A 25196-nucleotide genomic window follows, 5' to 3' on the forward strand; every position below is an offset into this window, starting at 1 on the left:
TCGTCTTTAATTATAGGCTTGGTTTGGGGGGCAGCCCTCTGTGCTGGGGCTGGTGGGGGCAACACAGTCACCCCAAAGGGTCTCACCCTCCTCTCCCTCACTGCAGAGAGTCCCCAGGGCCGGGCACCAGCCTGTGCCACCGGGTCACCCTGCGGAACCCCATCCCTGAGGGACCCTGATGGTTTTGTGGCCAGTGTCCCCATCCTGTGTAGGGGACCCCAGGTTTTTGTCTGGGGTCTGGGTGGCTGAGCCCCCCAGGGTGTGCCCACCCCTGCAGCCCACCCCAGCACGTGCTGGATGTCACAGTAGATGACAACCTGAGCTCAGCTGGCATTGCCATGGTGACGATCGATGGCTGCTGCAGGGAGGACTCGTGTGGAGGTGCTGCACCAGCACCTGCCCCCCAAAGCGCTGACCCCCACCCCAGAGACTGCCAGCACCCCCTGCCCTCCACCAGCCCCATTTCCACCACTCTTCACCCCATCACACCTCATAGGCAACTTCCAAACCCTTCTCCATCGCCTCACAGCTGCCTCCAACTCCTCCAGCTGTGCCTCAGTTTCCCCAGCCTTGCGCTTGCTACCCCAGGGGAGGACAGAGTCCCTTCCCTGGGATATTTTCCTCTCGCCCAACTTCGGCCGAGGCTGCGGAGTTGGAGGGATGCTGAGCAAGGCTCCGTCGCTGTGGCAACCCGCGGCGGCCGTCTCCAGGCGACCGCCCAGGGATGCTGCAGAGATGCTCCGGAGGCAGAGCGAGAGGGACCAGGGCGGTGGGGGATGTATCCATAGGGATGCCACCCCCCTCCTCCCCTTCCCTACCCAAACCACAGCCTGGATCTTTGTCACAGGCTGTTAAAACACCCTGAAAACAGACACTGATTTGACTCAGGCATCTGGCTGAGCACTGACAAGCTCATGGCAGCACAGGCTGGCTGGTGGGAACACACACACCCCCAGCAGGATGCTCCCGGGTGGGAGCAGGGCCGCTCCGCTTCCAGGGACACCTGCAGAGCTGTGGAAACCATTGTTGGAAATAAGCCCGTTAGCTTCTTAACCCTCATTAAGCAGCTTAGGGGGGACACGCGCCCTCCTACGCAAACCCGGAGGCGGAGAAGGCCCTTGCCAGGGCGAAGGGGTGACGGGATCTCAGTGGCTGCTGTGGGGGTGGCACGGGGGGCACGGCTCCATCCCTTCCCCGGGGCGAGCTGCACTCCTGCATCCAGCCCCGCTGCTGCTCCTCGCCAGCCGGGCCCACCGGCAGCTCCCGGCGGCGCTGAGCAGGGGCAGGGATGGTGAGGATGGGATGGTGAGGATGGCATGGCAGCGCTGAGCAGGGGCAGGGATGGTGAGGATGGGATGGCAGCGCTGAGCAGGGGCAGGGATGGTGAGGATGGGATGTCACACCCGTGTGACGAGTGTGGGAGGTCTCAGCCGCAGCCCCGGCGGCGGGGGGAGCGGGGTGGCGGTGACAGCGGGGTGGCGGTGACAGCGGCCCGGCCAGCGCTCGGCACCGCGGCTGCGGGACGGAGCGGGACGTTTCTAATCACTCCACTTGGAAATGGTCCCGTTTTTACATTTGTTAAATTAAAGGATGTCAGCGCCTGATGCCAAGCCCAGGCTCCCTCGGAAATTTAAACTAATGACAGCGAGGAAAATGAGCTGAAACCAGAGCACGGGCGCTCCCACGTTATCCAGCCGCACCAGCCATCTCTGTGGCGGGGCTTACATGGCAGCTTGCACAGCACCAACCACCACAAAGATCTCAACTTTCTGCCCCAAAATCCAACCTTGCCCGCTCTGCTCGGCCAGAAGGTGCGTTGGTGGCACCTGGGCAAGCCAGGCTGCTGTGCTGGGGGCCCCAGAGACCCCCATCCTCCTCCAGCCTTGCAAAGGGCAAATATCTCCCTCCTTCCAGGGTACTGCTGCCCTGGGCGGGGGGGTTTATCAGCACGGGGTGCAGGTGGGAGGGCAGATTAGCGAGTGCGATGTCCGGATTTCTCCAGCTCTGATGATTCCTACGGCCGGCTCCATCCTGCCTGGCCCTGTGCCAGCAGGCAGCGGGGTCCTGGCAGAGCGCGGGGGCTGCCGCCGTCGCACGGCCCCTCGCTGCCCCTCTTCCCCACGGAAATACCTGGGCTCAGGCGAGGGCTTCGCTCCCGGCGCTCTCCAGGCTCCGCTGGGGTGGTTTTGTGCTGCAGCTGAGTAAAACCACAGAGTGGTGGTGGTTGTATTTTTTTTTTTTTTCCTTTTATAATTTTCTCGGCGAGATAAAATTAAACAAACAAGCCCTTCTGGGAGCAGCGCGAGGAAGGGAGCCTGCTTCCCTACAGATGTGCGTGTCCTCAGCTATTACAAGCACCGAATTAAGCTTTCCCTGTGGCTGGGACATTTGCACAATCCCACTCGTTCGCCTCCTGCGGTTTCACTGGTAGGAGACTGGCTCACTCTGCAGCCTCCCTCCCCATGAGGTCATTACCCAAACACCTATTTTTCACAAAAACATTGAGAATGTTGTTTTTTTTCCCTGACCTCACCATCTTGCCATCAAGTTAGAGTGGTTTGGAGTGTGAGGCTGGGAGAGCTCAGCGAAGCAGAACATGCTGAGGAGAATAGAATGGAATAGAAATTAGAATATAATGGAATGGAATGGAATGGAATGGAATAGAATAGAATAGAATAGAATAGAATAGAATAGAATAGAATAGAATAGAATAGATGCACCCAGACATTCCAGGGCGTGGGGCTGCAGAGAAGGGGGAATGCTGTCAGTCAGGAGGGGAGTGGGGTCTCCCAGCTGCCCTCCAAGCCCCATCTGCATCCCCCAAACCCAAAAAGGAACAATCATGGCATAAGACTTGCAAACACACCTAAACTTCCCAGCTTCATCTGCCTCGGGAGCCAGCACAGAAGCATTGCCATAGCTTTGAGGACCACCGGTGGGTTTTGCAGCACAATCTGGACCACGGATCTATGCAAATCCCCAAGGCAGAAGAAGTCTTTATGGAGGCATATGACAACCGAAAAAGAATAGCGCTCAGTGCTCTACTCCCACACGCCACCCCCCAACTTCACCATCATTTAAATCAGTCTTAAGTTGGAAGAATTCAAATCAACACTGTCGTCACAGAGCCAAGCAGAGAGGTGACACAACTTGGATGCTGCCAGGGAAATTGCCCCCCTGAGACTCCAAACTCATCAGCCCATCACTTTTTTTTGAAACCCCATCGAGGAAAACAAATGAACCGGCAGCTTGCTGCCCCCAGCCCTCCACTGCCTCTTGCCTGGGCTGCTGGAGAGGTTCCCAACCAGCCTTCCCCCTGGGATCATCAGGAGGGGGACCAGTGGGAGAAAAAATATCCAAGACACGCTGTTGAGGCTAGAGAGCTGCAGTTGGAAAAGAAATCAAAGCTTCTAAAGAGAGAGATGCCAAGGAGATATGTTGTTCCCAAGAGAAACAGGACATTCCTCTCCCAGGGGGGGAAAATGAGGAGGAAGGCTCGTGCCACCTCTTTCAGCTCCCTGGCATAGGTGCTCAGCAGTCTGGGCACAGCTTGTCCCTGCTGTGCCACACTGCAGACACAGATGGCATCACAGCTACTGATTCTTTCTTTTTTTCCATGTGTTTTGTAGGGGTTTTTTACCCCAAAAGCACATTTTCCATTTGGAGGAAAGGTTGCTGAGTCGTGACAGGCGAATGTGGAGCCACTCTGGATTCCTGGAGACCTCCCTGCCTTTCTGCACCACACGGAATCATCTGGGGTGGAAAAGGTCTCTAAGATCACCCAGTTAACCCAGAACTGCTATGACCACCGCTAATCCATGTCCCCAAGTGTCTCATCCACACCTTTAATCACGTGCCAGACCTGCTGCTGTCTCAGGGACAAGACCTGGCATCAGCAGAATCCTCAGGGCTCTTACGGGAGTCACAAAGAGAAGAAGCCCAGGGGAAAAATTTATATTTTGCTACTGCCAGAAACACCAAAATCAGATCCTGGCTTAGTCCATGGGGGGAAGGATCATCAGGTTAGATTTTCCTTACAAAACATGAGTTACACAAGCAATGGGATCAGGCTGGAAGCAAGCGGGTGAGATCATCTCAGCGCAGTCCTGGTTGATCCCCCGAAACCACCCAGTTTGGCTGGTTCAGCACAATTCCTGCAGCAAACTGTTCCTGCAGGAAGTTTTAGACCTGTGCCCTTGGGCTAAGCCTTGACAGCATCTTTCTCTGGGAACAAGCTACCTGCCTCCCCAAGGCAACACCTGGGGACATCAGAGGGAGAGGAGGGTGGGAGCAGAGCTGGCCTGGCTATAAATAATCCCATGGAAAGGAAACGGGAGGAAAAGCAGCAAGCAGGAACCAATAAATCCAGGGAGATGAGTTCAGCTACAGGCACTCAGTGTGAACAGCTCCCTGTGCTCCATGTGATCCCATAGAATCAGGCACAAGAGAAAATGGGATCTGTTGCAGCTCAACGGAGCAGGATCCAGCCCAGACATCGCCTTTCCATGAGAAACACGTGGAAACCAACCCAGAGCCCAGCGTGCAGGATGCAGCACATGGCTCGTGGCAAGACCTCATCCACTCTGCTCCATTAGAAAAGATGAAGTGGAGAAAGGGGAGAGTTAAATAAAGGAGAGTTAAATTACAGAGAGTTAAATTAAGATGCCTGTTGGACCACGTTAACACAGAGCTGGCCTGGCTCCTGGTGCCACCAGCACTGAACACCCAGCAATCCCATCCCCAGCAAGCTGGGAAATAGCCTGTGTTTAAGGCAATCATTATTTGCAATCTGTGATCCCAGAGAAAAGGGCAGAGAAAGCAACTTCTCATTTTCACCAATAAAAGAGAAATTGCAGAAGCTCAGCAAGCACAGTGGCCAGCAGGTCACAACCAGCAGTGCTACAGTGATTCATCCTAAAAGAGCCAGATTTAGTCAAACTAACCTAGAATAAGGCAGGGAAACAGCCCAGAGTTTTCCCTGCTGGTACCTGCCAGTTATTTACCCATGGGAGCAACAGGGCCAGCGAAGAGGAAACAGAACAACATCATCCCCACCACCGCTGTCCCCTCCAGCTCCAGGACAATCAATGCAAAGCTTCAATCCCAGCTCCCACACCTGCATACTGCACAAAATCCCATCAAAGAGGGATTTTTCCCCCTCTCTTCCCAGCCTGTCTTCCCAGAGCACATCAGTTCCCAAAGGTGCTGGAGGACCAAGGGCCCAGGCACTGCTCCGCAGCATCCACCTGGCTGGTTTTCCCCACAAAACCATCTGAGCAGCTTCAGTTTGGCTTGTGTGTAACTTATCATTAAAGCTGAGCAAATAATTCAGGGCAAGAGTTCCAGGAGCAACGTTTTGCCTTTTCATTTTCCGCTCTGGAGCTGTCTGCAGTTTTCCCAGAGCTCGGGGATGATTTAAAGACCTGTCTCCGGACGGGAGCGTCTCGCTGCGACGCCGGCTCCGAGTGTTTGATGGCCCCGATTTCACGTGCGTGTTTGAGGACACGCTGGACACATAAGGATGGATGAGCCTTTCCTGGTACCCTAATTAGATGAGCAGCATTTGCAAGTGGGTACTGGGGATTTTTTTTTCTGTGTTGGAGACCTGCAAACACTTCAACGCAGAGTTAATGACCGCCTGTTCGTTAGGCAGGGCTCTACTTTGCTTTGTGGTGCCTCATTTTTCCAGTCAGTGATGCCATCCTGGACATGAGATTTCCTTGGAGCATCCCCTTCCCAGCTCCTCTTTACAGCCCAAACCACTAAGGATGTGGGAAAGGAGGATGGGACCATGGGCAGAGCCATGGGGCTGCCAGGCTGTGATGGCTCTGACCTTCCAGCGCTGCAGCCATCCCAGGAATTTGCTTCCTCATTAGTGGAAAGGTTAGGGAGAGGGGATCAGCTCTGTGCAAACTCCCCGTGGTGCTCATGTGACACAGGCTGGCAAAGGCAGCTCACCCCTGTGCTCGGGCAAGTGCCAGCCGAAAGAAAAGCAGGGAAGAAAAGGAGAGCCACATTCCCAGGCTGCAGAACCCAAATCAGAGGTCCCCACACTTGGAGTAGAGCCTGTCCCCCCCACACTGTCTGCCTGTCCCTGGGAAGCCCATCTGTCCTCAAGGCCGTATGAAATGCTGACTCCAAGTGCCTCCACCCTTTTCCTGGAGCAAAGGGCTGTTGTCAGCTGCTGCTGTGACCCCAGACACTCACCAGAGAAGATGAAGGGACACCACTCCTGAAGCTGCAGGGGGAGAGATGACACTGAGGACAACCCTGTCTCCTTTAGGGGCTTGGCCCTGGAGAAAGGTTTGGGCCCCCAGGATTGGGCCAGGCGGCCGCTGTCACTGAGTTTGCTGCTTTGAGGATGGAGCAAACCAATGCCATTGACCTCCCACGGTAAAACCCCTCAGAGCAGCTCATGTGCTGGACAGAAGGAGCCATTTAATGCCCCCCAGCACCTGAACATTTTGGGGCCATCCCAGGTGACCAAGCCTGGGGCTCCATTAGTCCTGGATGGAAACCCCTCTCCGGCCCTAACAGCTTTCTCCTCCCATTGCGTAATTGCACTTTGTTGAGCAGACCCAGCCTCTGGCAATACATTTTCTCCAGCCTTGCTGCTCTCCTGCAACATTTCCCTTATTCCTTTCACTCTCTCTGGACAGTTGTTGAAACACATGGAGAGAGAGAGGAGAGAAAAACCCAATGCTTGTCCTAAAGCGAGTTTACGTCCCTGCGCGTAAAGCAAAACCCCGGATGGGAAAAGGGGGGAAAAAAGCAGGGAGTGGTGTCAAATGCTTCTCCCCAGTCCATCCCCTCCCAGTGTGCCTGTGGGGGTTTGACAAAAGTGCTTTTTGGCTGACAAAATGATTACAGGGTGCCGAGACAGTAAGTTGCACATGGGCTTCTTTCCTGCATTTCAAACAGGGCGAGGACCTGGCTGCACTTCTGGAGGGGTCACAGTGATGGGGGTGAGGAAGGGGGAATTTGGGAAGGGGAGGAAGGAGGGGAGGAGGGATATCTTCCATTCGGGAAAAAAGCCAGGACAGAGTAGATGGGAATGTGCGTGAGTGAAGCCAAAGGCAGGTGAGGCTGAAGATCCATGATGGGGCTGGGTTTGGGAGGATGCTGGCGGCGGTGTCTGGAGCAGCCCAAAGTGGGGAAGGGAGAAGCTGCAGCCGCTGGTCCCTGAGCAGGGTCAGATCCTGCGGCCTTGCTCCGAGGTGGGGCAGCGGCAGCGCTGACAGAGGGAGCGGGGTGCGCTCACTCCGGACGGGAACACGGGCGGCGCGGAGCAGAGCGAGGTGCCCGCGGCTCACTCGGACTCGCCGCGCCTGCAGGCAGTGGGTGCTGGGCAGCGGGGAGGAGGAGAGGAGGATTTCAGCTCCCAACTCAATCTGTTGGAGAACTTGGCCTGCTCCCCGTCAAGCTGAAAATAGCGCACATGTAAGGACGTGCACGCAGTGCTGCCTGTGTCCTCGCCGAGCGCTTCCTTCCTGCTGCGCTCCGCGCCTCGGACCCCGCAGCGCCCCGAGCCCCCCGCGGGGGACAGGGCCGGGGCGAGGTGCTCCTCAGAGCTTCCTCATGCCGCGAATCACGGGCAGCACGGATGCAAGATGCTTTCACCTTCAGCCGCTTTTCACGGGTACCACGCGGTCCGTGCGGCGGCGGCTTCCCCGCCGTTATCATCTGGAGCGGGCGAGGCCGAGCGCGGCTCACGGCGGGGGCCGAGCTTTATTAGAAACAGGCATCTGGCTCCAGCCCTCCCTGCAGCCCCCGGCTCAGGCTTGGCATCGGCGTGGGGCAGAGAGCACAGCACGCACGAGTGACCAGGCGGCAGGCGGGGAACTTCCACAAGTCCCCAGTTTATTTTTTTCCTGATTTTATCTCCGAGCTTATTATTGGCGATGGGAGAATAAAGCCCTGGTGCTCCGCTGCAGGAGCCTGTGCTGCCCGGCCGGGGTCGAGCCCCAGCCCTCGGAGGGACGGGGGAGCAGCAGAGCGTGCTGCAAGCTGGAGGATGGAGATAACCCTGGCAGCAGCCAGAGCTGATTTCTGCAGCGGAGAAGGAAGAAAAGAGGCTGAGCTCCCCGTGGACAGCAGGCACAGGAATAATGGGAGAGCTTTGTCGGGACATCGCTGCAGCTCTGAGCACAGCTTTGCAAAGTGCTGCTCCTCTCCCATCCCTGCTGGGAATACCTCTGAAGAAAGGTTCCTCTAAAGGGCAAATACCCCGGGATGGAGGAAATACAGGAAGCAGCCTTATGGGGCAGTGACTGAGGGATCTAGGAAGTGCAAAAAGCAAATAACACCCGGGCTGGGGAGGGACACACAGGGACATACACGGATGTACAGGTGGTCCACACGGAGTTTGGTGCTTGGAAGAGAGAGCTGTTAGAAACACACAGGTGGTTCTGTGCTCAGGGCAGGCAGGGTGGCTGTACACAGACTGTGGGGTGATGCCCTGTGCAGCAGGAGCCAGCTGCCCCCCAGATTCCAGGCTGTCCCATGTCCCAGGGCATGGCTCCACAGCAGCACCCAGAAGGACGGGCACTTTCTTGTCAGAACACATTTCTTGCCCCAAATCTCCCCTCTGCCAGGGCTCTGCTTTATGCCAATGGTGGCCTCATGGTGCAGCACTTGGCTGGGGACAGCAGCAGGACACCAGGGAATATCAGTGGCTGGGCAGGGACCAAGACCACACTCACAGCACTCCAGATCTGTACCTGGGCATGGCCAAAACCTCTCTGCTTCCCAAAACCCTCTGAGGAGCAGCGTTAGCCAGCGTGTGGTATCAGCTCTCCTGAAACAAAGCCATTGTGGTTGAGGCAGGATCCTTATTAATCCTTTCCTCTCTTTAATTTCCATTTTTTCTCAGTTCCCTTCCCCATTGCTCAAGCAGGGCGTGGGTAGGGCCCTGCTGCTGCCAGCCTGTGTCCCTGTGGCACGGTGCCACTGGTGCTATTGCTCTGTGGCACAGGGACGTGAGGGGTGGCTGCATTTGGGGTGGATGGTGAATCAGAAGATGCAAAGGGAAGGGAGCCATGGACAGAGCAGAGAGCCCCAGATGGAGGGGAAGGGGAAGGTGGGGAGCACCAAAATAATGCCCCATCAGCACCAGGCAGTGGACTGGGAGGGATGCACAGGGGGGTCCCAGCCCCATCCACCATCCAGCTGGGGGGTGGAGACAGGAAACTGCCACTTTTTGAACCAGCTTTGGTGAAACATCCCAACTTCTCCCCAGACACCATTCCCAGGGACGGACCACAGCGAAAAAGAGTGGGACAGGACATCCTCAGCACCCACAAAACACAGAGATTGCCTTTCCCACCTCTGCCAGCAGCACCTTCCTCAGCCACCCACCACCACCACACTCCCCTCCACCCTTGGGTCATCACCTTCCTCCCCCAGGACCCTGAAAAGCAGCATTTTCCCTGTAACAGCCCACATGCAGCACTCCTGCAGTCCCCTCCAGCACCAGCCCTGCAGCACCGATTGCCATTGATGCCACCAGCATGTCCCCAGCTCGCAGGGGACCCTCGGCAGGGCCAGCACACAGAGCCTGGGTGGCTCCGGGCCCTCCCACCTTGCCCACCATTACATAAACACCCAGGCCCGGGACTGTTTGTGTTTGTGCTGCCTTCAGCGCTGTGCTCCTCAGCCCTATTTGCATAACAAATAATTAATAATAATTAATGACTGGGAGAACGGTGTGGGTTGCCAGATTGTGCTAATTAGTGAACAAACACCATTGCACCAGTGGAGGCGGGCATCACACGGCCCCGTGTCCTCACCAAGTGTGGGGACACGATGGGGACAATGTCCTCTGTGACTCTTGGCCCTTCTGGGGTGGGGGAAGAGGAGGAGGAAGAAGAGGAGGAGGAGGAAGAAGAGGATGAGGCAGCGCTGTCAGTGGGGGGGGTCACTGGTGCTCCCAGGTGGGTGCCTCAGCACAGCCCCACTTTGTACCCGCACATGTGGCACCCCACAGCACCCCACAGCATCCCACAGCATCCTACAGCACCTCACAGCATCCCACAGCATCCTACAGTGTCCCACAGCACCTCACAGCATCCTACAACACCCCACAGCATCCCACAGTGTCCCACAGCATCCTACAGCACCTCACAGCATCCCACAGCACCTCACAGCATCCTACAGCACCCCACAGCATCCCACAGTGTCCCACAGCACCCCACAGCACCCCACAGCACCCCACAGCATCCTACAACACCCCACAGCACCTCACAGCATCCCACAGCATCCCACAGCACCTCACAGCACCCCACAGCATCCTACAGCATCCCACAGCATCCTACAGTGTCCCACAGCACCTCACAGCATCCTACAACACCCCACAGCATCCCACAGCACCCCACAGCAGCCCACAGCATCCTACAGCATTCCACAGCATCCAACTGCATCCCACAGCACTCCAATGCACCCCACAGCATCCTACAGCATCCCACAGCACCCCACACCCGCTCTGTTCCCTCATTAGAGCCTGGGACAACACTCCTTAATTGTCTGGCGATGGCGCCGCTCCACATCATTAGCGAGCAAACCAGCACCGGCTCATTAGGGCAAAGCCTTTGCTCCGGCAGCTCCGCAGCCAGATCGGGCTGGGGACGCTCTGACCACAAGGCAGGTGACACCCCCTCCCCGGGGCAGGGGGGCTGAAGGCACCAAAGAACTCCCCCTGTGCCACCAGTGGCGGAATGTGGGGATGTGAATGATGGGTGGCCCCTGTTTGACCACCCGGAGCAGCCTCTGCCCGCAGCTCACACACCTGCAGCTGCCCCGGGGCTGGGAACGTGGAGCAGGAAAGGGGGAAAGGAGAGAGCAGGAAAAGCATGGGGGAAAAAAAAGCAGAAAAAAAAAAAACCAGAAGGGGAAAAGAGAGGGGGAGACAGAAAAAAAAAAAAAAAGAAAGGAAAGAAGATAGCAAAGAGGAAAGGAAAGGAAAGGAAAGGAAAGGAAAGGAAAGGAAAGGAAAGGAAAGGAAAGGAAAGGAAAGGAAAGGAAAGGAAAGGAAAGGAAAGGAAAGGAAAGGAAAGGAAAGGAAAGGAAAGGAAAGGAAAGGAAAGGAAAGGAAAGGAAAGGAAAGGAAAGGAAAGGAAAGGAAAGGAAAGGAAAGGAAAGGAAAGGAAAGGAAAGGAAAGGAAGTTCTCTTGTCTTAGATCTGCTCAAGCACTGACTGCTGGTCACACATGGGAGCACAGGGAGCAGGGGGATGCTGGAGTGAGCAATGGTCAAAGCTTGTGGATCTGAGCGGCCAGAGGCAGACTGGGAGCAGGGTGCCTTCCTCCCTGGGAGAGCAAGGGATGAAGCAGAGCACAGCCCTCTCTCACTCCCCTCCATGAAACTCTGCAGGTCCAGCTCAATGTCCCCAGTCCCTGCAGTGTCCCAGACAAGCCCTGGATGCCAGCAGAGCTCTGGGGCCTCTCGGCCTCCCACTGCAGCTCCAAAGCAGGCCCTGCTCGACCCCCATGAGAGCAGAGCTGGGTGCAATGATGCTTCACTGCCTCTCCTCTCTCACTGCAATTCCTTTGCTCTGCTGAATTGCTTCCCCTTCAGCACCACACACAATCCATTGCACTGTAATTACACGGGAATTTTAATATCTGATGTATTTATAAGATGCACTTAATTCATCAGCCCCTTTAACCAGCCTGTCACTGCAGCCCTCAGCACGGTGGGAAGGATGACTCGCTGTCAGATGGAGATTAGCTGGCCCGTGTGTGTAACGAGTTGGAGGCTGTTCTCAGCCCAGCTGAGAGCCTCACTGCCACGTCCCCCCTGGCTGGGGAGCAGGGTCACACCATGCCAGGTGCCCCGGCCCTCCAGGGGATTGTGCCAGGGCCCCCCTGTGCTGCTGCAGAGACAAAGGGCAGCACCATCCAGAGGCTTTTCCCGAACATTTGAATCATCCAACAGGTTGGAATTTGGCAGAAATCAAGGGCCTGTGTTGGGGTGAGTTTTATCCCTACAGCCCAAGCACTGGGGGTTCCCCAAAGGGCTCCCTAAGGTGAGGGATCCACATTCAGATCCCAAGAAGAAAGCAGCCACTGCTGAAGGCTTCTTTTTCCTGGCATTTCTTTTGGTGGCTCCTTTCCAGCCGTGTCCTAAAAGGGAACCAAAGGCCTTTGAGCCTCTTGCAGGGAGCACAATGCAATGATTTTCCCAGCCCAGGCAGGAGGGATGAGCTCACTGGTGTCCTTGGTTCCCCTGGCCTGGGGTGCAGGGTCCCTGTGCCGGGCACAGCGCGGCTCCTCGGGATGCCCAGGAGGGCAGGGGATCAGCAGAATGCTGGGGGTGCTGGGGCTCCATCCCACCCAGCCCTGGCAGAAATGCCAGCTGAGCCTGGGAACGAGGGGCAAAGGGGGAGAGAACAGGGTGGTCTCACTGCCTCGGTCCCTAGGGGCACCCTGGCTGTCACTGATGGATGACACCGTGTATTTCACACTGGGATCACACCGGGATTTCCCACAGCCCTGCCAGGCACCCTGTGGGCAGGTGGCACTCACAGGTGGTGGCATTGCCATGAGGCACCACAGAGGCACAGCGCAGCTGCTGGTGGCACTGGATGGCCCTGCATGAGCAGGATGGGCCAGGGTCCCACCAGGTCCCACAGCACCGGGGGACCACTGGGACACAAACCCTCCTCTGCTTCCAGCGAGCTGTGCAGGAGCAGAGCGGTGCCACAGTGGGACTGTGATGACATTCCAGCTGGAGAAGGACCTCCAGCAGGTGCCACCCTGAGCCCCCTGGCTGCTGTCAGCACCCTGAGCCCACCCACAGCCCCCGGGGCTGGGTCAGATCCCAGGTGCACCCCAGCACTTGGCAGTGGGCAGGCACGGTGACACACTGGTGACACACTGGTGACACACTGGTGACACACTGGTCCCCCCCCAGGCCACAGCCTTGGCACAACCTGGCAGGGAGGTCTCTCCCCACGGCTCCCTGCTCCGGCACCCTGTGGCTTCCTGGGAACTCAAGCTGGGGACACGACGGGTGCTGCAGCCAGCCTGGTGTCCCCCCGTGGCCCATGCCGTGTCACACTCACCCAGAGCTGCACCTCCCTGTCAGGCTGCTCCGAGTGCCAGCTCGTCCCTGTGCCCTGTGCCAGCCCTGAGTGGGGACACCAGCTCTGGGGACAGAGCTTGGGCCGAGCTGGGGCATCTCCAACCCAGGGAGCTCTGAGGAGCTGCTAATTCCCTGTCCCCTCCCCATCCAGAGGGTCCCTGGTACCTGCTCCCCACAGGATGCCACAGCCTCATGCCTCAGTTTCCCCACCTGCACAGTGCTCTCCGAGAGGGTAGAGGCAGGACTGTGGGTGGCAGGGGGTGCAGCTGGGACTCCAACCTCACCTCTGGCTTAGGACCAGGGCAGTGCCCCCTCTGCTGTCCCCATCCCCAACCCCTCCTTCCACAGGGTGCTGCCACCCGAGGGGAGTTCTGACCCCCAAGGTCACTGCCAGAAGGGGCTGGGAGCAAACACCTCAACCCCATGCCCCAGCCAGCCCTACCAACCACCCCCTCCAGATCCTGGCCGCTCCCTGAAGCTCAGCTACCCTGCAGGTGTCCCCCTCCCTCCCTCCCTCCCCGCTGTCCCCAAAAAGCAAATATCCAGGGAGATGGGCTCGCGCTGCAGCTCTGCCGGTGGCACTGGCGCTGAGCAGAGCAGACACTGCAGCACGGCCGTTACGTAAGCCCGAGCCAGCTCTGGGCATGTAGGACACCGGGGTTGTCCCCCAGCCACCCCCCCGGGGCTGCCACCCGCACCCCGCCCCAGCCACGGGGCTTGGGAGTTTGGGGGAAAGCCCCACCAGGCTGAGCCCCCACTGTGAGAGCTGCAGGGGGGGGCTGGGGTGGCCCTTGGGTGGCTGCGGCCCTGCCATGGGGCACACGGTGGTGGCACGGGGGTGGCAGCGGGGGGACAAGAGGGTTGGGCTGCTGTGGGGCAGGGAATGGGGCAAGGGGTGGGGTGGGATGGGGCTGGGAGGCAGCGGGTGCTGCACCCACATCCCACTGGGTCCCTCTGGAATCTCCAGAGCTCAGCCGGGTGCGGGTGAGGGCTCAGGGAAGGAGCCAGCTGGTCAGGCTGTGACTCCCGGGCTGTGCCTCCCTCGGGGTGACTCACGGAGCAGGATGCAAAGGATCCAGCCCTGATCCCAGCCTGCTACATCTGTATCCCCATCCTCACAAATCTGGATCAGCATCCCTAAGGAGAGCCCAGCATCCCTGTGACAGCATCCCTGCGATCAGCCTCCTCGGGATCAGCGTCCCTGGAACAGCCCCCCAGAGAGGAGCATCCCCGGAGCCTCCAGCACAAGCTGGGGAGCCAGGATCAGGAAATCCTGGGATCAGGGTTTCCCGGAGCTGAAGGGAAGATCCTTCCCCTGCGGGACAGCCCCGGCCTCACCAGGGGAAACGGAGGTGAGGGATGGCACAGCCGGCTCACCCATCCCCACAACACCCATCCCCCGTGCTGGGGGCACGGCGAGCGGGCAGGCAGGGCTGGCAGCACCGGGGCTCCCCCGGGATCAGCCTTATCCCGGCCACCCGACCATCAGGATCCCCCTGCCTTGGTGCGGGGTGGGGACAGGGATGGGGAGCCCACAGCCCCTCAATTAGGTGATTTCTCTCTGGCTTTCTGTCAGGCACGGTCTGGATCTGGCCATTTCTGTTTGGGGATGTCGGCGGGGGGAGAAAAAAGCCCAGGCTAAAGGTCCCAGCAATGGGAGATACCAGAGCAGGAAATTAATGTTAATTAATTCATAATGACGCTGAGGTAGTGATACCAGATGCTTCAAAAGTCCAACGGGGGAATCTGAGAGAGCTTTGCAAGAAATCCATCGCCCACCGGCAGTCCTGCCTCACTGCAAGCTGGGAACGAGGGAGTGAGCTGGGAACTGGGATCAAGCTGGGACTGCAGGACCAAGCTGGAACTAGGGAGTAAGCCAGGAATGACCCAGGAATGGTGAAAGAGGAGCACAGCCCTGTGAGGTGACAAGCTCACAGTCACCCAGAGCTGTGCAGAGCAGCACTGGGACCCTCCCTGCCACCACACACCCACCTTTCTCCCTTACACCCCAACTCAGAAGCTGGAGTGGAGCTGGCGTGACAAGACACCCACCGAGCTCCGCTCCCTGGGGCCCAGGGGCTTCCCCAGACCCTTAATGCTCATTTTTTCCTCTCCTTTCCTCCATTTCAGGCACACCAGGGTCAGGGCAGGTGGCTGGTATGCACTGGGCACTCGGGGGCCCACAGGGGGATGGAGGGACAGCCTCATGATTTGGGACAGGGACAGAGCTCCTTTGCCAACCAGTGTCCCCACACTCAGAGGACAATTCCTCCCTCCTCAGCCATGTGAGCCAGCCCTTACCCTGCACCGCCAAACCCAAACGGGGCTGGGCTTCAGCCAAGGGGTGCAAAAGAGCCCAGAAAGGGGCTTGAGCCTGGTGCCACCTCCCCAGGGCTGGAGATGCCAGAGCCAGCACCGGGAGGGGTGCAGCCATGAACTCTGCAAAACCCACAGGCAAACCCCTGAGCTTGGGGCTGCTTGTCCTGACAGGGGGATTATGCTCCTTCCACAGTGATCCAGCAGCTCCTGCACCCAGAGGGGACCCTGAGAACGGGGACGTGGCCGAGGCCACGCAGGGCCTGGCAGCAGCAGCGCAGGGTGGCACAGCCAGGGCACGGCGCTGCCATCACTGCTTACATAAGGTGTCCCCTCCAAGTGCCACACGCCCGAGAGGTGACAGGAGAGCGGGACAGAACTGTCCCTCCAGCAACCCCTCACGGGGACAGCGCTCCCACTCCTCCTGGAGACAGCATCCCCCAAAACTGCCCACCCTGCCCCCTGCCCCCTGCACAGAGGTTGGGCGAGGCTCCCGTGTCTCACAAGCACATTGCCACCCTAAGAGCCCCTAAAGCTGACAGGAACTGGGTGGGAATGCCAGGTTTCAGCTCGAGGTGCAGCTCCCCCGGCAGCTCCTCCGAAGTTTATCCGCAGCAGGAACGTTTCTGCTGCGCTGCCAGCGAAGCTGCCCCAGCCAGCAGGGACAGGGGAAAACCCCACTGTGAGTGAGCACCACCAAAAACTACAGAGCACCACAGCACCAGAGTCGGGGTGACACCAAAATCCCACCCCAGCTGGCCCCCAGGGAATTGTCATAACCCCCCCGGTCATTGCAGCGCTGAAGAAAAAACTGCTTTGACTTCACAGGCAAAGCAACTCTTTGGGTAAAGAGCAGCAGAGGCAACACAGGATTTCAAAGTGTGTTTTGGATCAGAGGCAAGAAGTAAAGTGGCCTTTACGGTGCCTTCTCCAGCAAAGCCAGAGCTTTATTAAGCTTATCTGGCATGGATGGGAACGCTCGCTGTTATTCCAGGCCTGAAAAGAGCAGGCAAGGATTTTCTTTTTCTTTAATTTTTTTTTTTAGTCTTGTTTTCATTATTTTCTGGTAGCTTCATTTCTTTGTGCTCACACAAAGGGAATTTCACCTGCTGTTCCAAACAAAAGGCCCTGGAAAGTTTGGCGGAGAAGGGGATGAGGGGAAGAAGGTTTGTAGAAGAAAAACGAGTTGTTGCAGGGCTTGTTGTGGATTTTTTTTCACAGTGACCTGTAAAACATCCCCAGCTCTTAGCTGCTTGCAGAAGACCTGGCGCCGACATGTGAGCACCCTGTCCCCAGCAGTGTCACCCCTGGGATGGGAATGGGAAGGTCTCAGAAACTGGGGTTGTTTTGGGGTGCAGAGGGAAGGCAGCAGGACCGCTTCCCATCTTTTTCACGGGCAAAGTCACGCCACGCTTTCTAAGAACAGGAAAGAGAAGAACCCGGCCCTCGTTTGCTGACACCACAGCAAAACAGGTGGTTCAAAATCACAAGTGCAAGGGTGGGGAGAAAATAAACCCTATTTGGTGATTTTGTGCTCATGTTCACTGCAAAACTGTCCGGGTATGCTGCTAAATACACACCATTTTCCCTCTCACACTCTTTGCTCTATAATTAAGAGAGACTTCTAAAAATACAAACGGCCTCGAGCACCCAGTGAAGGCGTGCAGGTGCTGCTAACTGGAGGCACTTTAGTACAGCTCATTTTCTGGACAATTTTACTCGCCTGGCTCGTGCTCAGCGCCGATACTATTACAGTGATGCAATTATGCTGCTGCTGCTGCTGCTGCTGCTGCTGCTGCTGCTGCTGCTGCTGCCGCCGTGCTCGGCTCGCTCGGATTTTTCCCTGTGCTTTGCAGTTTGCCTCCCAAGCCCCCCCAGCCCCGCAGCTCCCGGGCTCACCCCAAGCGTGTCCCTGCCGGCAGGGCCCAGGGAGTTGGGGATAAGAGAGTGAGGAGCTCTGTGTGTGTCACGCTGACATGTGAACATCCCTGTGTGGGCACCGAGGGGCACAACCCCGCGTGGGCATCGCCCAAAACAACCGCTGTGCAAAAGTTTTGGGTGAGGAAGCGAGCTGGCCGGGGGAAGCGAGCAGAGGGGAGCAGGAGCACGGAGAGGAACCCAAAAAGCAGCAGCAACACCCTCAGTGCTGGCTGGGCAGGGAGGGGGCCCGTGGCACTGGCAGGGTGACGCCGCTTGGCAAGACATCCCCCCCAAAACCTGGCATTTGGGGCACAGGGGTGAGGGGGAACTTTCCCCGTGGAGCCGCCGCTGCGAAACTTCCCCGTCTTATTTCTCCATTAGGGCTGCAATAGGTGGAAGTGATTGACTCACTATGAGACTGCTGTTTTTGCCTCTGACTTGGGATTGAGACGGAGCTGGAGGAGCGGAGGAGCCGTCGTCGGCAGGCACCGGAGCCGGCACTTACCTCTCAGTGCATCCAGCCCCTCCGGCCGTGGGGCTGCAGCTCCTGGAGAGTTAGCTGGCAGGGGACCCCACATCCACTCGGGTTTCTCCCAGGACCGACGTTCGGCTGCTGCTTCTTAGGCACAGACCCAACCCCTCCATTCCAACCACAGGGGGAAGAAAAAAAATCTTCTTCCAAAAGAAAAAAAATATTGGGAAAAAAATAAAAAAAGAAGGGAGATTAAAAAAAATTTAAAAGGGGGAAAAAAACAACAAACTGGCTTTTTTTTCTTGGCTCGGTTTCCCCGTGGAGAAAAAAAGAAAAATAGATAAATCCCAGCGACCAAGAGATCCAGACTCAGGTGAATTTAGCTTCAAACTCCCTCTGTGCTTTCGGAGCCTTCACCCTCAAATGGGCTCTGGAAGATGCTGGGGGACCCATCGTTGCCAAAGTGTCATCAAATATCCTTCGGGCTCAACTCCGCTCCTGCCCGGGGAGGGTGGACTTCTTCCCTTCTTCCCTGCTTGCTGCGTGCTGTGGAGTTGGCAGGGACCTGCCTGTTCCAGCCTCAGCGTGGAGGGTGGGTGGGTTGGTTGGTTGATGTGGGTTGGTTTTCTTTTTTTTTTTTTTCTTTTTTTTTTTTTTTTTTTTCTCGCCGCTATTGGTTTCCTTGCTATCTGATCCTGAGCGAGCGCTGCAGCTCGCCGCTTCCCTGCTTCCCCCCCCCCCACCACCACCCCAGCTCCCAGGCTTTTGACAGGGAATGAAACACAGACACCCAGTGAGACAGGCTCCGGCTTCCACAAAGCTCCACTCCCTCCTGCTGCCTTTGTCCGCGAACAGCAACTCCAACTCTGCCCGTAGACACGAGGGAACCTCTGCATCAGCACTTTCCTAATGGCTGCTTCGCCCCAGCCCTTCGGCCCTTCTGCTGCTTCTTCTTCTTCTTCTTCTTCTTCCTCGCTTCCTCTCCTCTACCTTGATGGCTTCCGCTCGCTTCTTGCAGCCCCGGCAGGCACAGAACCGGGAAGCAACAGCCCTTTCCCGCTGGATCCATCTCAGCTCCCCCGCGCCGGCGGCTGCGCTCGGGGGGCAGCGGCCCCGCGCTCCATCGCCCTCCTCCCCGGGCACCTTCCACGAAAGATCGATGGTGGGACAGCGTCCCTGAAGGCTTCACTTTGAGCTGGTTTAAGGGGCAGGGGGCTGCGTGTGTGGAGGGGAGATGGGGGCAGAGGAGGGCTGTGAATTGGAGCCGCTTCTTTTTATTGCAGGCGGGGATTATTTTTATTTTTATTTTTGAAAGGTTGACTGGAGTCCAAGTTTGTTTCTTTGGTGGTGAGCATTATTTTAAGCCATTTGGGAGGCTTCGGGTGTCTCCAGGTCACACTATCCTTATGACAGCGAGGCCTTTTTAGAGAGGGTCAAAGTGAAACCTTGCTCCGGCAGCGCCTTTCCCCCTCGGAGGGGAGCGGGAGGCACAGGGATGCTGCAGTGGGCTCACAACCCCGGCTGGCTCCCAGCCAGAGGGAGATGCAAACCAGCCACCGTCTGTAATTTTTGCTACACTTCCTCCACACTCGGTCACCCGCGAGATCCCAGGGCTGCTGCCTGCTCCTTTTTTGGGGATTCACAGGCTTTGTTCAAAAAAAAAAAAAAAAAAGAAATCACAGCCAGGAGACCTCCAGCCTCGCCAGCGATGCTCGGCGCTGCTCAGCGTGGCTGTCACGAGCTGGCAGGTCACAGAGAAAACATAAAGCCCCACAGAACACGGCACATGAAGAGGCTGCCTCCCCCCCTGCCCTTTGGCAGCATCTCCCTCTCTTTTCCGTGGCTCCCACCACAAGTTTGGGACCAGCAATGCTTCCTTCTCCCCTTTGACAGCGTGCTGGAGCAGTGACTCTCCTGGTGCCCAGCTCCCATCCTCTCCTGAGATGGAGCATTGTTCCCTCACTGCTCCCAAACACCCCAGAGCACCTCAGGGCAATGCTCCACTCCCCTCCCCACCTTGGCTTGTCCCATCTCACCCCATTCCACAAACCTCAGAAACACTGAATTTCAACCAACGCAAAAATCCCAGGATGAAAAGCACTGCAGGGCCTTGCCCCAGCCCTGATGGATAATCATGAACAGCAGGGATTTGGGATTTGCAGGTCAGAGGGGACAGCAGCCCACACACTGGGCATGGTGCTCTTGTGCAAGACCACCCAGGGACAATCCTGACCCCCAAAACACTGCTCCTTTCTGTCTGTCAGGCAGCCCCTCACACTCCAGCTTGCTCCTCCTCTCCTGTCACCCCACCATGCCCAGGGAAAGTGTCCCAAATACCTCCCTGCCCCGATGCCCAGCCTGAGGTGCCAGACCAAAGTTCCTGACGCTCCCTTCAAAAATAGATTAAAAGACTGGCTGCAGAGCTGGGCTGGGAGACTGGCCATGAGCCAGGGGCACCCACTGGGGTGAGGGGAGCAGCTTCAGGGTCCCCAGTCTAAGACGGGCTGGCTGGGAGGGCTGGGTGGAGCTGGGCAGCCCCAACTGGCCAGGCTGCTGTTCCATCACCTGCCCATGCTGGTGGCTCATCCCTCTCTCCCAAGCTTGCTACAGGAAATGCCAATTAATAGCCTGGGACTTCCATCCCGGTAAGCCCCAGGTTTCCTCTGCTTTTGGGGACAAGTCCCAAATGTTTTCCCATCAGGGCTGGGGAGAAGCTCGTTGTCCCCTTGTGTCGGCGCAGGACCACAGCCCTGGGCACCCCCATGTCCCGTGGGCTCCCAGCCAGGGAACAGCTCCGGCCGAGATCCAACCTCTCCCTGCCCCAAGCCACTCTTTTAGGAATTGTCCAAGAGAGGGAAGGAGGATGAGGGGATAAAGGAGGGTGCACCCGGCGGGGTCGAGGCCTGGCGAGCGCCCGCAGCGCGGCTGCGCGGGGCCGTGAGCGAGGCAGTGCTGAGCCATCCCGGCTAATTTAATCAAGACGGATGGCCCGATTGGAGGGCTGCCGTCCATAAATCCCCCCCTCCCGCTGCATTAGTGTCAGGGCTCCCAGAGGAAGAGGCCGAGGGGGAGGCGCGGGGGAGCGGCGGTGGGGAAACGTGCTAAGTCACCCATCCTCCTGGTGGCACCGGGCCGCTCGGATCGGGTGGCACCGCACACCCTGGGGACACAGCCCACCGTCCTCCAGCCCTTCCGAAAACCTAGCAGCTGGATTGCCAGCAAACTGGGTTTGCTGAGCCCCAAAGGGTGCAGGGTTTTCACAAATAGTGCAGGGCAGGGGTGTGCTCCCATGGGCATCTCGCCCATTTGCTCCAGTGGGTTTTGCAGCAGGAGGAAGGTGGGGCACTGGGGGAAACAGGCTTGGAGCCCCATCGTAGGCCACAGTGTGATAACTGGGACTTGGAAATACAAGCTGAGAAAGCCCCAAGGCTGATGGATGCAGCACCCACCCCAGAACCCAACAAAACACGCAGAGCTCAAGCCACACCAGACCACGACACCACTGCAGGGCACCCCAATGGAATACCAGCCCCTCTCTCCCAGCACCCCACTCCCCTCCCACTTCTGCTCCTAGAAAAGGCCGTTTGCAGGCTCAGGGCTGCCATCTGATGACCCAAAACATATCCCCCCATCCCTCGGGCGGGAGCCGCACGTGCCAGCTCAGGAAATAAACCCTCATCCATCCAGGTTAAAAATAGCCGTGAGCTTTGCCACGGCCACGCCTCGCCCTGGCACTCCTGCCCCCTCTGAGCTGGCTCCCCTCTGCCCTGCCCAGCCAGCCCCCCGAGCTGCCGGCCGTGGGCAGGGGTCCGGCCGGCTGCGGCCATCTGCTCCTGGGCACGGGTGCCCGCTCTGCCAGGCCGCGATGCTGGCTGGCAAAGGGACGCAGAGGGCCAAGTCCTGCTGGGATTTGGGAAGACAGCGGGCCAGGGGATGCGGCAGACGGAGGGGAGGATGGATGGCACGGGTTTGTGGGCACCGCTCTCGCCCCTGGAGCGCGCACGGAGGTTGTGGCAGGGGAGGAAGCAGCGGGGTAGCCCAGGGCAGGAGAGAAGGTGTTTGTGCTACCAGGGGATCTCAGCCTGGGATGTCCAGGAGCAGTTGGATGATGGAGAGAGGGATGCTCAGACCTTTCTCCATGTCCAGAGCATCTCGAGGTCTGCGTCGGCACAGAGGGAGCACAACCAAAAGAGCCCAGGGAGGTTGACCCCAGGGCATGAGGAGCAGTGAGCTGTGGCACTGCCATGGATTTCTCTGGAAACAGAGGAATGCACATCCCTGTGCACCTCTGGGTTCTGGCTGTGCTTCAGCGAGACCAGGAGGGATGGAGGGCAGGGAAGGAGCCCAACTGGCAGCAGGAGGAGCACAGCAGCTGAGGTCTTTTGATTGTGGTGCTTTTTTGGCACTACGAGTGAGGTCTTGGGGAACAGAAACTGCTGATGGGGGCAAGAATTGGCCATCGCCATGCAGGGATGTGGAGCAGCTCTCCATAGGTTGGTTGCACCATGCCCAGCAGGTCTTGCTCTCTTGGCTCAGCACCTTTGTATCCACTCACCCAGGAAAGACCAGCAAAAGCAGGATTGGGTCTGAGGAACCATCAGCCAGGAGCAATAATCTGTTCCATGAAAAGCCATGGAGCAGGTGAGCCATTTCTCCCCAGAATGGCTAGCACAGGGAAAAAAAAAAAGACATTTGTATTTCTGCCAGTTGACAAAATGAAATGCCACTTGTAGCCAGTGAAACTCTGCAGATTTTGCTAATGAAGGACTGCTCCATCCAGCTTCCAGCTGGATCCCAGCCCCAGCCACAACACGGACACTGGCAGCATCCCCCGTCGCATCCCAGCATGGTGCCACAGCTCGGGCTCAGGCTCACTGCAAACCCCAGCAGTGCCCCACAGCGGGGACACAGATCCCACTGCCAGCTTTGCCTCCCTGTGTTTGCGCTGGGGACCGTGCTGCTGGGATAGCGCCGTGTCCCTTGGGAGGCTCTAACATATCTCAGGAAATTTTCCCATTCTACTCAGCTTAATTTCACCCATTAGAGCTTGTTTCAGCAGGGCCCCGGGGGAATGTCACTCCCCAGCATCCTCCTCTGACTCTTCCTCTGCTTCTCTTCTCCATGCGCGCACATCTCAGCTCAGGATGGCTCAGCCTTGCTCCACCATGAGCAGTGCTGGTCCAAACAACCACATCCTCCACAAAAAATGTCCCTCCCTGCACAGTCCCAGAGGATTTCCCAGCTGGTCACGATACACTTTTTAGGAGTTGAAGGGTGCTGACCCTGCCCTGCTGCACGCAGAGAGGTCCAGCCCACGGACAAACACTTGAGGAGACCTTGGCCAGCGGATTTCATCCTGGCCAGAGGAGTGAGCCTGCTCCTTATCCACAACTGAAGAGCAAAACAGAGCCAGTTTGGGAAACTGTGCACCCTCAGCATGCCACCTCTTCAAGACCAGGCCAGAAACTCCATCACTTTGGGATCATGACTGAAAAAAACATGAAAAAGCAGGAGGAAAGAAGCTTATCTGCTGCTGTCGTGGCCTGCAGTGCTTGGGGGGAGGATTTGGGGCAGCAGATGGGAGTTCCTAGACTTTGTGCACAATCCCAGTGCCAGCTCCATGGCCCGGGCCAGTTGTGATGAGCATAGCTTTGGCTTTTTACCATGGGATGCTCCAAAAGGGACAGCAAAGGGCAGCTCCCCTGGGGGCTCACAGCACCCAGGAGAAACCACGGAGCCCTTTCATCTCTCCTCGCTCCACAACCAATGCTCAGCTCCCCTTCCCCTCATCCCAAGGGTGGATTATTTCAGGAAGGAAGGAAGAAGAAGCAGCAGTGATGAGCTGCTCGCAGCAGAGCCCAGGCTGGACACCCTGTGGGTCAGACAAGCACCTCACACGACCCAGAGGTTTGGCTGCAGCCAGAGAGCCCAACTGGCTCTTACATAAAGGAGCTGAGGGCAGTGCCCCCGGGACCCCCAGCTCAGGCAGCAGATGCTCCGAGGGCAAATCCACCCGCCCGGGCAGACGTCACCTAATCAGCACGCTGGCTTCCTCCCAAGGCACTCCTGGGGCACACAGTAAATATCTTATGTAAGCACCTCTGGCCTGGCTGGAGCCAGCTCAGCCATGTCACACAGCCATTCCCTCCTGGACAGAGGACAAGAGGAGGTCTGGGGGGCCTGGAGGGGCTTTCCCCATCAGACCCCCTGGGTGACCCATCTCACAGCTGGGCCACAGGAGGCTCCAGGGAAAACGCTGGTGTGTGGAGAAGAATTGCCCATCCCCAGAGGCAAAAAAACGCCAGAAGGAGGTGTCAAAATGACAAATCACCTCTGCCCCCAAGCTATTTGTCCTCCAGGACTTGGTAGCTGAGTGCAGAGCTGGGAAGAGCCCAAAAGCCCTTCCTACAAGGCCAGCACTTCCAGCCCAGCCACAGCGAGCTGGACCATAAGTCTCCTCAGTGATGGAGACATCACACCAAGCCAGGAGACTCTGCCAGTGCCCAGCTCCCACCACGTGAGAAATTTCTCATCTTGGTCTCCCCCAAATTTCTCAGCACTGCCAGAGACAAGAGAGAGAGAGAGAGAGAGAGAGAGAGACATTCCTCTTTGTCCTGAGCAGCCTTCTGGAGACAGCTGGAGTTGGGAGGCTGGAGAGAGCCCATGGATGGACACAGCTGGGGTAAAACCAGCTGGGCTGGGGCATTAGCAGGATGCAGAGGATGGATACCTGTGAGCATCTTCAGCACTGAAGCATCTTCCAGGCTGCTCAGTGAGGTGATAACTGTGGTGAGGGCTGTGCTGGCAGGCACTACTTCCTCCCTTTCTCCGGGCTCACATCTTCAAAGGATTTACCCACAGTGGTTTTGGCCAAAGAAAATCCCAAATGAGTGGGATTTTGCCTTTAGCTGTCAGCACCAGCCTTGGGGGACTTGCCCATCCATGGGACATCCCCTCCTGTGCCAAACCAGGTCACACGAGAGCTCGGTGAGGTCACACATCAGCTGGAGGGTGCTCGGAGGCACAGACAGCAGGGGGACACGACCTGCCCCAGCCCTCTGCTCCGCTTTGACAGGTCACTTAAACACTGCAGCCGCCGAAAACCCGCCCCGTCTTTCACAAGAGGCATTTCACACCCGCCCCCGCTGCTAAATAAAGCAGCTCCAGCGCTGCTGCACCTCCTGGGGCGGTCCTGGGCACGGAGCAAGGTTAAATTCAGCCCTGCACAATCAGCACCAGCAGCTTCTCCATCAGCACTGGAGCTCCAGGCTGAGCCCCCAGCATCCCCGGGCTGGAGGGGAAAAGAGAGGCAGACAGAGAATTTGGGTCTCTGTGGCTGGCAGAGGGGAACAGATCCACAAATAGTTGTGTTCTGCTGCTCTTGGCAAAGCCTCTTTGCCCGTCGCTG

At 57.7% G+C, this 25196-nt stretch overlaps 2 protein-coding genes across 2 annotated transcripts in view; both read right to left on the reverse strand.

Moving 5' to 3' along the window:
* The window catches only part of LOC119707030 (ATP-sensitive inward rectifier potassium channel 12), a 34362-nt gene extending 15820 nt beyond the window's left edge, over positions 1-18542 (reverse strand). Inside the window, exon 1 of the mRNA XM_038151394.1 lies at positions 17822-18542. The gene's annotated coding sequence lies outside the window, so the exon portion shown is untranslated. The remainder of the gene's footprint in view (positions 1-17821) is intronic.
* Positions 2695-24822, reverse strand: LOC119707031. Its single transcript, XM_038151397.1, has 2 exons — positions 24519-24822; positions 2695-8797 (listed from the first exon to the last, which is right to left on the reverse strand). The coding sequence occupies exon 2, from the start codon at positions 8564-8566 to the stop codon at positions 7634-7636; it is 933 nt and encodes a 310-aa protein (XP_038007325.1). The 5' UTR covers positions 8567-8797; positions 24519-24822; the 3' UTR covers positions 2695-7633.
* Positions 24823-25196: the final 374 nt, after the last annotated feature.

This window comes from Motacilla alba, chromosome 14, assembly GCF_015832195.1.
Source record: "Motacilla alba alba isolate MOTALB_02 chromosome 14, Motacilla_alba_V1.0_pri, whole genome shotgun sequence".
Taxonomy (NCBI): domain Eukaryota; kingdom Metazoa; phylum Chordata; class Aves; order Passeriformes; family Motacillidae; genus Motacilla; species Motacilla alba.

What these genes read in the sequence shown, in the direction of transcription:
- LOC119707031 (XM_038151397.1), bottom strand. Translation starts at nt 8,566, where the DNA reads ATGTGTTCTGACAAGAAAGTGCCCGTCCTTCTGGGTGCTGCTGTGGAG.